We start from the raw sequence: 15,154 nt of genomic DNA on the forward strand, positions 1-15,154 counted from the left end.
GTGTATAATACTCATTTCCTCAAGGTCATATTCTGGCAACTATATCCAGGGCTTAGCCTGTTGAAATAGGAAAGAAAATTCTTTAGGTCACCAAAATGACTTTCAAAAATGTATCCACTTTTTTTTCTAGGAAAAGAGCCCAAAATTTTTTCTCTGAGAACCCAGTTTTTTTTTATTTAAATAAAATACTAACACATGTGGTGCTTCAACCCACAGCATTGAGAGCAACAACATTAAAGATAAAATAAGACCCAGGCACGGTAGCTCACAACTGTAATCCCAGCACGTTGGGAGGCCGAGGTGGGCAGATCACCTGAGGTCAGAATTTGGAGACCAGCCTGACCAACATGGAGAAACCCCATCTCTACTAAAAATACAGAATTAGCCAGGCGCGGTGTTACATGCCTGTAATTCCAGCTACTCGGGAGGCTGAGGCAGGAGAATCGCTTGAACCCGGGAGGCAGAGGTTGTGATGAGCAGAGATTGCGCCATTGCACTCTGGCCTGGGCAACAATAGCAAAACTCTGTCTCAAAAAAATAAATAAATAAGAGGTAGCAAGTAATACAGATTAATTATAAAAAGTTTTAAATTCAAATTCTGATGTCAGCACTATGTTAAATCGAGTCCCTTCACCCTTTTGTTAAATGACTATTTATAACATAAGACCAAATGTGCCTTCTAGCAAGATTAGCAATAATGAATATCTGTAATCAGCTTATCACCCATAAATTGTCAACCATAACAAAATATACTACAAAAGAATATTATTATGCCCTGGAATATATTCTTTGGCATAAGAAATTGATGAAAAGGTGTTTAGTAGAGATAAAAACAAATTCAAAATTGAAACAATAACAGATTGCAATCATTTGAGAGTTTCCCATGTAAAAGATATTTATACTTAGACACTGTGTGGCTCCAGAAAGCAGAGCTCTCTACTTTTTACTGAATAGCAGTTATAATACTTGTGGTGTCAACTGTCAGGCTTAGTATGAGAAAGACATTTTGTTAATAATCTGCTCAAAACTGGTAATTGCTGCTTCATTAGGTAATGAATGCCCAGTCGGTGGAAATATTCGAGCAGAAGGTTTATGAGAATTATATGGTAGTAACAGCTACTATTTATCTTATTCACATACATGAATAAATACCTAGCACAGTTCATAGTGCACAGTGAGTGCTCAATAAATATATATATGAAATTGTCATTTCAAAATCTCTAAAATGTTGGTATTCAGTTTAGAAATCAGAAAATGACAACAGAGAAGGCAAGTAACTTTACCAAGTCCCCCAGCTAGCTGGCACTACAGCAAGGAATTAAACCCTGCAAATCAGCTCACAGGATATCCCAAACCATGCAGTAATTATTATATACACTGGGTGCAGTCAGTGCAAGTCATTATAATTATACGAAGAACATACCTACATACTTACTTTAGAACTGGTAATTCAGTTAGTAAAGAACCAAAATGATTTTTGGATAGGACATATCTTTGTCATAGTCTTAACTAAAGAGCCAAGTTGGTCAGCTTAGCTAACTAAAAAATACACCATAGTATGCGCTCTTCAAAGCCAAGTGAATAAAGTGAGGGGGGCTTCTGACAAGGATGGTATATCCCATTTGAAGATTCTGTGTGACCTAAAATGAATAAATACAAAACTCAATAATAATAAAGGACTGTTGCAGCAACTATGCAAGAGACTTGTTTATCAGTGTTTGTGTATTTCTTGTAGTTTACAGTGCTTGTACTGTGAGAAGACCTTCAGGGACAAAAATACACTTAAAGATCACATGAGGAAAAAACAGCATCGTAAGATTAATCCTAAGAACAGAGAATATGACCGATTTTATGTCATCAATTATTTGGTAAGGCTTTCTTTTCATAACTTAAAATTTGATTGCAGTACTGCAAACAAAATCTTTCTGAGGACCAACTAATATTTGAATAAGCAATTAATGCAAAGGTCAAAATGTAATTGAGGGGCACATTCAAGTAGTGATTAGCTTTAAAATGGTTAGAGTACAAGACATTGGATTTGATTTGTCTTTTATTTGACAGTGTTTATGTAATAAAAATGTCATGTCTCTAGAACTCACAGTCATCTTGACCAAAAAAAAAAAAAAATACAGTATTTGGATATCCACATACCATCCCCCATTTATGTAATATCTTTTAACTTGGGACCAGAGACTCCTTTTTTTTTTTCTTTTTTTCTTGAGACGGAGTCTTGCTCTGTCGGCCAGGCTGGAGTACAGTGGCATGATCTCGGCTCACAGCAACCTCTGCCTCCTGGGATCAAGCAATTCTGTCTCGGCCTCTCCAGTAGCTGATATTGCAGGTGCGTACCACTACACGTGGCTAATTTTTGGATTTTTAGTAGAGACAGGGTTTCTCCATGTTGGCCAGGCTGGTCTCAAACTCCTGGCCTCAAGTGATTCACCTGCCTCGCCCTCCCAAAGTGCTGGGATTATAGGTGTGAGCTACTACACCTGGCCAGAGAGACTTCTGTATTCTGTTCAAAAGAAACTGTTGAGTACTGGATGTGTTAGGTGCTATGCGAAATAATTCTTTAAAAACAATCTCTTTGCTCTTTCCCTTTCACCCCTACAGGTGTGTATCTTTATCATTCTCTTCAGTCAGCTTATTTTTAAGGGAAGTTTCAAGGAAACCAAACCATTTTACCATGAAATGGGATTTTTATTTGTTGGCTGGTGGGGTAGACTAACCAGGTTACCATGCCAAGGATTTTAAATGTATTGATAGCTCTCCTTCCCCAGAAACCTCAATGCCATTTGCTGGCCTCTGTAGATTTCAAGAAGAGGCATTCAAATGGAGACAGTGGGGGTTGGGGGAGAGGCATTTGGAAATATGGGAGGGTATTTATGATAGACAACAATGACTGGGGAGTCTTACTGGGCCTGCCTTCAATCTACTGATTTTTAAAATATATATATTTGTCATACATTTTTATATATTTTTTATATATGACAAATGTGTATGACTACTCATATAAAAGAAGAGGTTATGTAACTTTCCAGAGGAACTGGAAGAAAAATGGAGAGTTCTGTTTTGAATGGGCATTTTTCTTAAGCAAATGGAAATTTTTTTTTCTCTCAATGTAATTGAATTAAAACCCAAACCCACTGGTCACAAAAGGCTAATTGAATATAATCAGCCATTTTATCTATTGGATAGAAACAAGCATATCCTGAATTATGCTGGAAATCTCTGTTTTAGGGTGGAATTTTGTCTGTTCTAACTAATCCTTGTAGTGTTAAAATTCCCCTTGAGAAGCAAGTTTAACATGTGTTTGAAGATTGACTCTAAGAGGTTGCCATGGTTTTCTACAAATGTTTTACAACCAGCTAAAGGCAAACGTACCCTTTGAGCCCTTCAATCTTTTCTTGAAATCACTCAGTCATTACTTCCTAGAGCAAATGCTGCTTCAGGACCCAACCCAGTCTAATAGGGAGTGGACTTCAGTGCTAGCTCTAAGAAATATTCAGCTACTGCATCTAGCTATAGGAGCAATTTAATAGTTCTTCCTTCTGGGGCTCTTTTAAAACTAATGTTGAAGAGCTTGAGACTAGCAGAACATTATATAGCTGGAGGTTTTTACCTTTTAGAGGAGACTTCAAAGGATTTGCTCACTCTTATTCTGCCAGCACTTTTAGAAAAGTATGATACTTCATTTCCTGGGCATCAAGTAGGGTAGCTGTCAAAACTGACATCATCTGCCAGGGCCAGCCATCTCTAGATGAGCGTGCTAGATTATGCTGCTCACACAGGGCAAGGATTTGATGTGGCGTCGACCACAGATTTAGAGAAGTATTTCAAGAGAAAGTAACAATGTACAATTTTAACAATGTACAAAATGACAATTAAATTACAACTTTAGAGTCATATTGATAGAAGTCCTTTTTTTAACTAGCAGCTGTTTGAGTACTTACAATCTGCAGGCACTATCCTAGGTATTTATATGGAATTATTTAATTCGAATCACATTTTTATGACACAGGTATTGTCATTAAGCCTCTTATAGGTAAGGGGACTGGGCACAGAGAGGCTAATTTTCCGAAGGTCACATGGCTAGGGCAAATTACTTATCCCGGGCATCAGTTTCCTTCATTTTTACAATTGAGACAAGACTAGTACCTACATCTGATGCTTTGGGTTGGGTATTTTGGCCAAGTAATGGTGATGAGTTCATAATGATCTGTTCATCCACCCTTGCCTATTCTCTTTTGTAATAAACTGAAAAGTGAGCCAAGGTCAAAGTAAAGCTGACTTTAATCAGCACTTTAAGGCTCCGCTCCACAATCTTAGTCTTCCTAGCCTGACTCTGATTCTTGTTCCTGTTCCCTGTTTTCTATTCCGTATTCCTATGTGAAATTCTTGCTGAGGTAAATAACCAAAAACTCTAAGAATGATTAACAAAAGAAGAAACCCTAAAATGTGTTATGATGCCTTAGCATTGTGGAAATGATGTAAACACCTTTGAAAAGGAGGGAAGAAGCCTATCGGCTTCACTAAAGACATACCCACGCGTTAAACTAGAGGCGTGCTTACCAGAGGTATCAGCCGTAGTAACATTCTAGGAATATTTGAAGGAATACTGTTATAAATTAAAAGTATAATAATATATAGAATAAGTGTATAAAAAACTGTCCCAAATACTAAGAGTAGAGGTAGAGAAAAATAAAGGCCAATGTCTTCTCAGTATCATTTTAGTATTATTCCAGACCTCATTAAAGAATAATATTTAACGCAAACAACATGAATAATAAATCGATATGAAGAATAAATTCTAAAATTTTACTTAAACAATAATGACAATATTTTATTTAAAAAATATGTATATATTCCCTTGTTATCCCTCTGAGGGAAAAGGCTGACATGAGTGTGAGCAAAAGATAGAATTGTTTATATTAGTAATCAGTGTTTATACATCTATTTTATTGACGTCATACATTCTACATACATTTGAGTGCCTTCCAGGTACCAGATGCTAGAAGAGAAAGAAAAAATATTGTAGATAGAAAGGCTGATTTCAGTCACTACTTTCAAAGAGTTCAGAAGCCGGTATGGAAGACCACCACGTAAGCACGTTAGTTTGAACTCTTTGTAATGGTATATCAAAAGTCAGCGTTTGACCTCTCTTATAGCAAATATATGCAGTCATTGAGTCATTCACACACAGAGCTCCTCACTCCACTTCAAACGCCGTAGACACTGCCAGTGCAACAGTGATGGGAGCATCCAGGATATCCGTGGCAAGATACACTCTAATAGGCAGCAGAAGTAGGAGAGCCAGTGGACAGAGGAGCTGCTTTTGGCTTTCTGGGCTCAGCAAATTGACAAGTTCCGTTTTCCTTCTTAGATGAGATACTTTCTGTGCTTAATCATTCATATCAGTTTCTGAATAATAACAGACTTGCAAAAACATTAAAAGTCGTTTGCATAGTCTGAATTATCTACTTCAAATTCTTGCTTTCTTTTCTCACAAACAAAAGAGTTCAGCAGGTAGTGAGGATGGGTTGGGGGTAAGGTGCCAGTTAGTTTCACATTCAGATAACCTTTTCCTCAGAGGGCAACAGACTGCTTAACATCAAGGCTTCAGCTACATATTCCTACGATGCTCATGTTTCAAACTCTGAGTTTTTCTAAAGGGAATTGGTTTTGCCATAATTTTTTCATTCTTTGATTTAAATTTTTTTATTCTTAAAGTATACAAAACCACTTATAACAAAAGTAGGCTTTTAACTGATTTTTCATAGTTTTTTGTAGTTCTCCCTAGTGAAATTATTTACGCTTAAAACACTTTCTGTTTCCGGAGTTTTGTGTAAGCACACGTAAGTGACTATGTATCAGGGCAGAAGTGTGATGGGTGAAGGGGATCTTTTTCTTCCATGTTTTTTTCCACCCTCTCATTGTTCATGAGCCATCTGATGCAGGGCTTTGAGGGGGTGTCTGAACATCTTTACTGATACGCCTTCCAAACTTTGTTTTTCTTACATTCTTTGCTTTCCTGACATGATTCATTAGCAGGCACAGTGTCTTAATTAGAGAGTTACATGGTTTTTTTGGTTTGTTTTTTGTTTTTTTGTTTTTTTTTTTTGCTTTGGGTCTTGTTTCTGTAATAAATCGAATCTTTAACTGTACTAAAGCAGAGCACTTTAGGAAACTGGGCCACTGTCACGTGCAAATTACTTATTTCCAAATATACTAGTAAACACGGACATTCATTTTCCTCTCAGGTGGGATAAGTGGTTAATGCTGTATGGCCTAGATAAATCTCTACATATTGTACCTAACACTGAGGAAGTTGCAAAATAATGCTTTGAGTTTAGAAGTTTAACAGTGGAAGATATTTTTTGTTACTTTTGGCTCAAAATACTCATTGACAAGCAACATTTGCCCTTATCATTCAGAATGATCAAATCACAGAAGGCCCATAATTTAGTAATACCTTGCATCAGTAAAACCATGACCTTAAGTCCAAGTACAGAAAAACCAAGTAAGGCATGAAAGATTTAATTCATTGCCCAACTTTCTAACAAGCATCCTGTTGGTAGTGTTGAGGCCATTTTTGGTGTTCTGTAATGAGGTTCAGACACTTCATGATGACTCTGGGAAGCACATTATAGAGTCCAAATTAACCCTCTCTAATGACGTTATGATAGATCTCTGTATATTTAAATGTATGCATCATTTAGCTGATAGATAATGACAGCTTCAAAACCTCTCATTCAGTTGATAAATTATGGATTTTCTTTCTACCCCTAAATCATAATGGCACTCATAGTTCTTTGTTTTTAGCTAGATGAATACCTTTATTTGGGGGAAAAAGAGTCCGTAATTGAGGGAATTTTGGTTGTGTTTTTCCAAAAGAAGGATATTGAACAACAAAGCTATCTGTGCTTGTAGCAGGTCAGGTGGGCTTGATTCTAACCGTAGCTGAGCTGCTTGAAAACATATCCATGAGTGTTCCTACCTCTCTCTTTGTGACACTGTCTGCTTTTGCGTGGCACAATGGGAAGACTGGATAGAAAGAAGACAGGGCAAGAAGAGAGGAAGAAATGGCCCAAGGGGAACAAAAGAAATGATTGGGCCAAAATAAATCATTCCTACTCATCACTCCATGAAGTTTTGCTAGCACTGTGACTAGGCTTGCCAGACATAGCCCCAAAAGAGTGGAACTTTTCCACTGATGGTAAGGGATAAAAGGGATTTGAGTAGGTACTAGAGCACCTACTCATGCTTAGTACTATTTCTTTATAGACAGTAACTCACTCATTTAATCACCTTTAAAAAACCTTTTGAGGTATAATCTAAATTGACCTCAGATGTATTTTTTTATTTTTTAGTTCTAACAAATTGAATTCTACTTTCTAATTCAACTCAAAAAATAGTTTATAGTGATAGTACCCACTATATGCCAGGCTCTGGAAATGTAACAGTGAACAAAGGCTATTAGAATCCCAGAGATTCTAATACACTTTCAGGGTTGAGAAACATTAGTTCAAATTTAAGAGAAAAGAACTTGATTGAAAGGATATTGCTACTTCTCTAAAATATTATCACATTAAGGTTTCAACTTCGTATTGCTTTCGCACTGTCATTAAGTCAAAAAAAAGTGTTGAATCAAACCATCATAAGTTGGGGACCGTCTGTATATCCTACTTGTACTGTTTCAAAACCATGTAAACATGGGTGATTTGTTTATTTTTTTGGTTTTGATTTTTTTCGAAGTTCTGCATACTCTCTCCCTTCTCTTTCCCCCAATCTGTCTCATCCCTCTGTTCTTCCTACAAAGGAACTTGGAAAATCATGGGAAGAAGTTCAGTTGGAAGACGATCGGGAGTTGCTGGACCATCAGGAAGAGTAAGACTTGTTATTGCTGCTAGTTAATTGCAGTGTTCCAGGAGTAAGAAGACAATGCTTTAGTTTGGTTTAAATTATGAAGAGGGAACCTAAGAAGAAAAAATTCCTTCTCTGAGCCATGCATCCCTTCATGTAATGTGGCAGAAACTTGAATTCAAAATAACTTTGACATAAAAATTCCTAAAGACACTGTTATTCCAACTAAATTAAAGCTATTGATTGAACACACAAGTAATATATAATTCAGAGAAAAATACATTCCGAAATGCTTTGCCTGCTCAGTTGGTGCTCAGACCTTGAAGTGATACGATCTTTGAACTTTCCATGTTGCTCTCATTGGAATAGAGAATGTAACTGCATTGAAGTTAATCCTGTTCTGTGTTCAGGCCATTGATGACTAACTTTAAACATTCACAGCTTCTTTGCTTGAAATTATAAGCTTGAGAAATGTTCTTTTCAACCTAAAAGGGTTTCTTATTTTTCATCTTCTTTCCAGTCAAAGCTTTTTGGCCTTTTTCCTCTCTCTCAGGATTTTAAATTATTATTATGTTAATAGTGAAGTAAAGCGCAAAGGTAGAGAGCTGCCATTTGCTGAATTTTCTTGATGCATAGAGATTCAGGCAGAGAGTCTTCCAGACTGAAATAAAAACATCTTTCCCATTAAAACATACTAGTTGGAATATTTAATGGGTGAATGTTGAAGTTTTAATGACACGAAAGGTTATAAATAGTAAGTCATGACCTGGGCCAAGACTGGTGGCTCCCTCCTGGATGGATAGAGTTAAGGAAAATGTTTCCTGTTTTCTAATCGGGAAGCTTCTGTGCAAATTGGGTTAGGTTGATCTTGAGAGTGTTATCAGTGATCATTTCTGGGCTTGCCATGAGAAATTCTCTCATCTGAGTTTGCATGGGTGTTCCTCAACTCCACAACTCTTCCCTCCTGGCAGTTTTCCTGGTTTGGGAATGATAAGAAGTTGGTAGTATTTCAAAAAGGTAAATGCAAGGAGCAGGCAAAGTGGTAAAAGGGATCTTGTATCCTTTTCGAGTTCGCTGTCTACCACCAGATATAACACTTGCCCAGTTTTAAATAATCAGTATTTCCCTCATGAGAGAGACATGGTTTGCCTTTGTAAAATACACTATTTTTCATGCAGAAACACATTCCCAGCATCACACCTCACAGTGTGTGCACTCAGTGGTTGTGGTTAATGAGAGAGAGCATCACATTTTCTGAAATGTCTCCTTTGCAAATTAAACCTCATTGTCTCAGGATGACATTCCTCTAACTCTAGACTGAGATAGCTACTCAGAAGAATGGCAAATAGGAGAAAATGGAGCAGCACCTGTTCGCTATTTATATTAATTTCATGGTGCTGCTTTGAATTTCAAAAGCTCTATCAGAGAGTCATAATATGATGTGACAGTCTTTACCAAAATGTCAGAGTTGAAAGAGATTGGCAGGGTTTCTTAGTAAGGAGAAAGTAATATCAAGTCACTGTGTAGTATACTCTCTTAATGAAGGGAATCTCTGTATTTTCTCTTTTCTTTTTTAATACAGCGACTGGTCTGATTGGGAAGAACACCCTGCCTCTGCCGTCTGCTTATTTTGTGAAAAGCAAGCAGAAACAATTGAGAAATTGTATGTCCACATGGAGGTAAGATACCTGTATTTATTTGAATTTTGTTTTATTCTGACAGGAGAAAGCTGGTAGTTGTTGCACCCTCATCTGCTTATGCTTTAGTTTCTCAATCATCATTCCAAACAGAAGAGACAGGCCAGGGCTGTCGGAGAGAACCAGAGCTCAGCGCAATTTAGTTAGTGCAGTTGACTGGACCTGAGTGAGCTCTTTGTTAGTGTGAGATTTCTCAGACCACTGATGCCATCTCACCTTTGAGATGCTTACAAGATCATTCTAGCTCAGCAGGTGGGACAGGTTCTGAGTCTTTTTTCCAGTGCTTCTTGTGCTAGTGAATAGGAGAGCAAGAAGGGAGAACATTGCCATTTAAAAGCCCCCGAAGGAATGGAAAAAAAGGAGGGTGAGTAGAGAGGGTCTAGGGCATGATCCTACAGTTCCTTCAGGTGCCAGCATTTGGAGAGAATAAATTAGGGAGCATTCCTAGTGTGGGCTTTCCCTTCTAGATGCCATTTGTATGTTATAGTGAAGCTTGGAGCTAGCAGTTCTAAACCTTTTTCACCCCAGTATACCTGAAAGAGGACACACACCCTACACTCTGATCCTTAGCTGCACAAGGCGGATAGGGAAGAGGAACATCTAATGATTCATGACAGTATCACAGCTTGTGGGCAAAGGGGTGATTATAATAGAAAAATATTATGGATGGTTCTGGTATCTCTCCCTCCCCTCCCTGCAGCCACCTCTGCCAATAGTGGACCATATTCTCTACTTTCACCCACTTTCACCTCACCCTTATTCAGAAATACTTGTCTTAGTTTAGTAAAATAAGGACCTAGAAAGCACTCAAAAGACCATAACCTTTTTCCCTGATTTTAGTTTCTCTGAAAAAGGTTCCCACTAGAATGTGTGTATAATTTCCTGTGTTTAGATTTAATTCATAATATCTTAATGTCTTTGTATTTAGGGCAGCCTTAGTATGCCTATCTTGTGTAGGGATTACCTTTTCGGCATCCTTGACAGGTGTCCTTAACCTCTGCTGGGTCGCTTTCAGTGATAACATCACCAATTCCTAATCATCCTGCATATGGTGCTACACTAAATGCCATCCCAATGAGTTAAATGGTCTTTATCCTCTGTGAGATTGTAGGTTAAAACATTTACACAGACAATTGCAGGTGTCAAACAAGCAAAAAATAAGTCTGCATTGTAAAAATAAAAAGAAAGTGTGATTTATAGGAAGGTGTGAGTGAAGAGAAACTTTCAGGTTTAAACAGTGTATTTGACAGCATAAAATGAAAAGCAGAATTTGTAAAAATTACCTATGTGGGGCAAAGAACCTATATCCATAATGCTAGTCCAAATGCACAGTACAATAGAAACTACACTTTTATCACACTGCAGAATTCATACATAGACTTCTACGTTTTTAGAAGACTACAAAACGGATACATTGTAAATTATAAAAACTGTAGATATAAGCTATGAGCAATTATAATGTTGTTGTTGTTGTTTGAGATGGAGTCTTGCTGTGTCACTCTTGCTGTGACAGGCTGGTGTGCAGTGTCATGATCTCAGTTTACTGCAACCTCTGCCTGCTAGGTTCAAGCGATTTTTGTGCCTCAGCCTCCTAAGTAGCTGGAATTACAGGCACCCACCACCACACCCAGCCAATTTTTGTATTTTTGGTAGCGACAGGGTTTTGCCATGTTGGCCAGGCTGGTCTCAAACTCCTGACCCCAGGTGATCCTCCCGCCTCGGTCTCCCACACTGCTGGGATTATAGGTGTGAGCCACCATGCCCGGCCCAATTTCAATGGTTTAAGTGGTTGACATGACTTGTTTGGACTATGCTGTAAAAAGAAGTTGGGTATGGAGGGAAGTAGTTAGACTTAGAAGACTTTAAAAGCAGAAGACACTGAACTCAGACTGAGTTTCTAAACTCATGTGAATAAGTTGTTTATAACTTCAGCCTGAAAGATTAAATAATTCATTTGCTTACAGATGTATTCATTCCTTTTTTTAGGATGCACACGAATTTGATCTTCTCAAGATAAAGTCAGAACTTGGTAAGTTTGATTCAGAAGTTTTTTTCTGTGATGCTTCATTTTTTATAAACCATCCTGTAAACTATGCCTATGTTCAGTAGCTACGGCTGGAGAGTGCACCACCAAAACATGTCTCTCTATATGTGGTCTTGACAGAACTCTCTGTGAAGCAGTGATGCTCAACCATAATAGTCAAATATGGTTTTTTGTTTCATATACTCCTTCTTCCTCTTTCCTACATGTACAAGTGCTTCAAATGGAATATAAATTAGTGGTTAATAATATATCATAAATTGGAGGGGGCTAGTAGAATATGGATTTTTAAGTCAAACTAGAGTTCAGATTTCAGCTCTGGCATTTACTGGCTATCTGACATTGGGCCTCGGGTCAGAAAAATGTTATGAGGAGTGAGTAATGTATGGTAAATGCCTACTGCACTGCTTAGCAGTATAGCTAGGATTGTTTGTTGTAGGTGTACCCAAATGTATCATTCTCAGTATCACAACAATAGTAGGATTTGGGGCATTATGACATAAATAAAGTACTGACTTGCTAATAGATCTAAGACAATGAAAAACCTACTTCTCACATCTCAGCTCCGTCACTGTTTTCCTGGGTCCTTGGATGTGTTACTTTGCTGCTCTTATAGACATGTATATACATTGTATGTATAATTAGCTTAGTAGTCAAGCACATGGGCTTTGCAGCTGACAGCTATCTATGCGACCCTGGGCAGTTTCCTAATATGTAATGTAGGTATGATACTACCTATCTGATAGGGTTTTATGAAGATTAAATGTATTAATACACAGAAAATTATTAGAATAGTGCCTAGTTCATAAGCCCTGTGTAAATATGGGCTGTTATTATTTGGTATCTATTATGCTTTATAATTGTACTACCTCTTCAGGTTGATTAATAAAAATAAGTGGCTCCTTTAAGAAATTATAACAGTGCAAAAAATGGGTCTGAACAGTTGTCTAATGATTCTGTATTTTGTCATTTTCAGGATTAAATTTCTATCAGCAAGTGAAACTGGTCAATTTTATTCGGAGGCAAGTTCACCAATGCAGATGTTATGGCTGCCATGTGAAGTTCAAATCCAAAGCAGACTTAAGAACTCACATGGAAGAAACTAAACACACTTCACTGCTCCCTGATAGAAAGACGTGGGATCAACTGGAGTACGTACTGCAAAACCACATGTGCACTTCTTTACTCCCTTTGATTTTGTCCCTTTATTTAATTTCTTTAAACTTACAGAAAAAAAGGAATACATGTTTATTATAAAAAGTATACATCTGTATAGTGTAGGGAAAATGTAAGAATCTTCAAAATGCTTATTTTTAAAATAATCCCCCTCTTACAAATGAAACCAAGTATTTTTCAGTATTTGTGATATGGAGATAGATACATACATAGAGAGATGAAGTAGATACAGATTTTTTAAAGTATATTTTATTAACAAAATATTATAAATATATTTCTATAGCCAGTATGCATCTGTTGCATCCTTTCTAATGGTTGCCAAATATCCATTGTATGGATATAATCTGTTCTGTTAGATACTTAGGTTGTTTCTTACTTTTTGCTATTATGATACAGTAAATACCTATATGCCTACATTTTAGCATACTTATCTAATTATTGAATTAAGCTGAACTACTAGAAATAAAATTACTGTGTCAGAGTTTGTACACTGCTAGGACTTTTGGTATATATTTTATATATTGGCACTTGGAAAAATTAAGCACTTGGTCATCTGTTGTTGGATTCCCAAGTATTCTTTGCCAGAACCTTCTGGACTGGTTCCCAAGTATCCTTTGCCAAGAACCTTCTGGACTGGTTATCTAGACTGAGGTCTGGATAACCTCAGTCAAGGGCTCCTCTGAGAGGCTGTGGGGTTCTAGCTGCCCAGAGCTCCTTCTGTTCTTAGGGAATAAGTCAGTTCCCCCAGAACTTTAACCAGAAAGTTCTAGTTTTTCTCCTTCAGAAAATCCCACACTTGTGAGGGTATCCTGTTCTTATAATCCTTCTTATATAAATTAAAATTTGTAGTATTCCAAAAGTAACGTCAAAGTGTATTCAGAGAAGAAACCAGAATAACAAACTTTATATTCCGTAAGTTTCCTTTTGTGATTACCTAGAAAGAAGGAATGATTAGGCTGGAAAACAAAACACAAGGGAGAGCTTATTATTCTCAAGTATTTGAAGAATTTGTGTTTGAAAAAATAACTATATTTGAAGTTTGTTAACTTATAAGGAAGAACTAGGACCTTTGAGTAGAAATAAGAGAGATGTCATTTTTAGCTTCATAGGAGGTGTATCAAACAACTAGAGCTACCCACTACTGGGGTCAGCTGCCTTCGAAGATCGTGTGTTTCTTACAATGATAGATGATCAAGCAGAGGCTAAGTGGCCAGCGGGCATCTCCAGAGGCAACTCTGGAGGCTGGGAGGTCCACGATCTTGGTTTACCAAATCTAGATAGTAGATTTTGTAAGCTTGATGTCAGCCAGTAAAAGTCAAAGTGAAAGCAATCAGAAGTTGTCTCCAACATAGCCTTTGCAAAATGCTATGAAATTGTTGGCAAGGATACTTGGCAAAATTATAGTAAATGTGTACATTCAGCCACCTGAACAATGTATTAGTCTGGTAATTTAATACTTTGTATCTGTGGTTGTTTTCAGGTATTATTTTCCAACCTATGAAAATGACACTCTCCTGTGTACACTATCTGACAGTGAAAGTGACCTGACAGTTCAGGAACAAAATGAAAATGTTCCCATCATCAGTGAAGATGCATCTAAACTGTATGCCTTGAAACAAAGCAGTATTTTGAACCAGTTGCTACTACAAGAGTGCTTGAAAAACTAGAAGAAACTACCACAGAAGCAATTTTCCATGTTTTTCTCCTATAAGACAGACATGAAAGAATAATTTAAATTTGGACATCAGCAAAGGATTAGTCCTTGGTGAAATAAACTTTTCAAAAATGAATGTTCTTTTCAAAAACGAAAGTAGGAAAATGCACTTACTAAGAACATGAAAGAAAATGAAGTATTTTGGCTATCAAGTTTTATTGTGTGATCATCTTAAATGAGCTCATTTCATTAAACTCATAATTATCTATAGAAGGATATGCCAATTACAAAGAAATGCAAAGTTCATATTATTTATAAACCTGATTTTTCTATCAGTAGTTTCAGTCTCCTCCCCAAGGACCTTCTTCATCCAACAAGTTACAAAATTTGAATGTCCTTTCTGTACTATGTTGGGTGACCTGTAAATGTAATGAGCAAAAAGAAAAGCCACAGAAGAAAGAAGAAATGGTCAAAGACCTGTATAATATGCAAATTGGCCATTATATTAGAACAATCAAGAGCTGACTGTATTATCATTACCGCTTTCTGCCTAGGGTGGCCAAATTCTCTAGAAATAGACATCAAGCCAGTTAACTTCACTTTTCCCTGCAATGTGTCTATCACTAACATTTAAATACTATTTTCTAAAGACATAACCACAATACCATTATGACACCTAAAAAAAATGAACATTAACTTAATATCATCTGTTTCCAGTTTTTC

At 37.0% G+C, this 15,154-nt stretch overlaps 1 protein-coding gene across 1 annotated transcript in view; it reads left to right on the top strand.

Annotated features, from left to right (window-relative positions):
• The window catches only part of ZNF277 (zinc finger protein 277), a 138,109-nt gene extending 123,340 nt beyond the window's left edge, over positions 1-14,769 (top strand). The window contains exons 7-12 of the mRNA XM_011955931.1: positions 1,736-1,868; positions 7,820-7,887; positions 9,446-9,542; positions 11,547-11,589; positions 12,578-12,752; positions 14,258-14,769. Of these exons, the coding sequence (XP_011811321.1) occupies positions 1,736-1,868; positions 7,820-7,887; positions 9,446-9,542; positions 11,547-11,589; positions 12,578-12,752; positions 14,258-14,444 (703 nt within the window). The 3' untranslated portion in view covers positions 14,445-14,769. The remainder of the gene's footprint in view (positions 1-1,735; positions 1,869-7,819; positions 7,888-9,445; positions 9,543-11,546; positions 11,590-12,577; positions 12,753-14,257) is intronic.
• The last annotated feature ends 385 nt before the right edge of the window (positions 14,770-15,154 follow it).

Source organism: Colobus angolensis, unplaced genomic scaffold (genome assembly GCF_000951035.1).
Source record: "Colobus angolensis palliatus isolate OR3802 unplaced genomic scaffold, Cang.pa_1.0 Scaffold403, whole genome shotgun sequence".
Lineage (NCBI taxonomy): Eukaryota > Metazoa > Chordata > Mammalia > Primates > Cercopithecidae > Colobus > Colobus angolensis.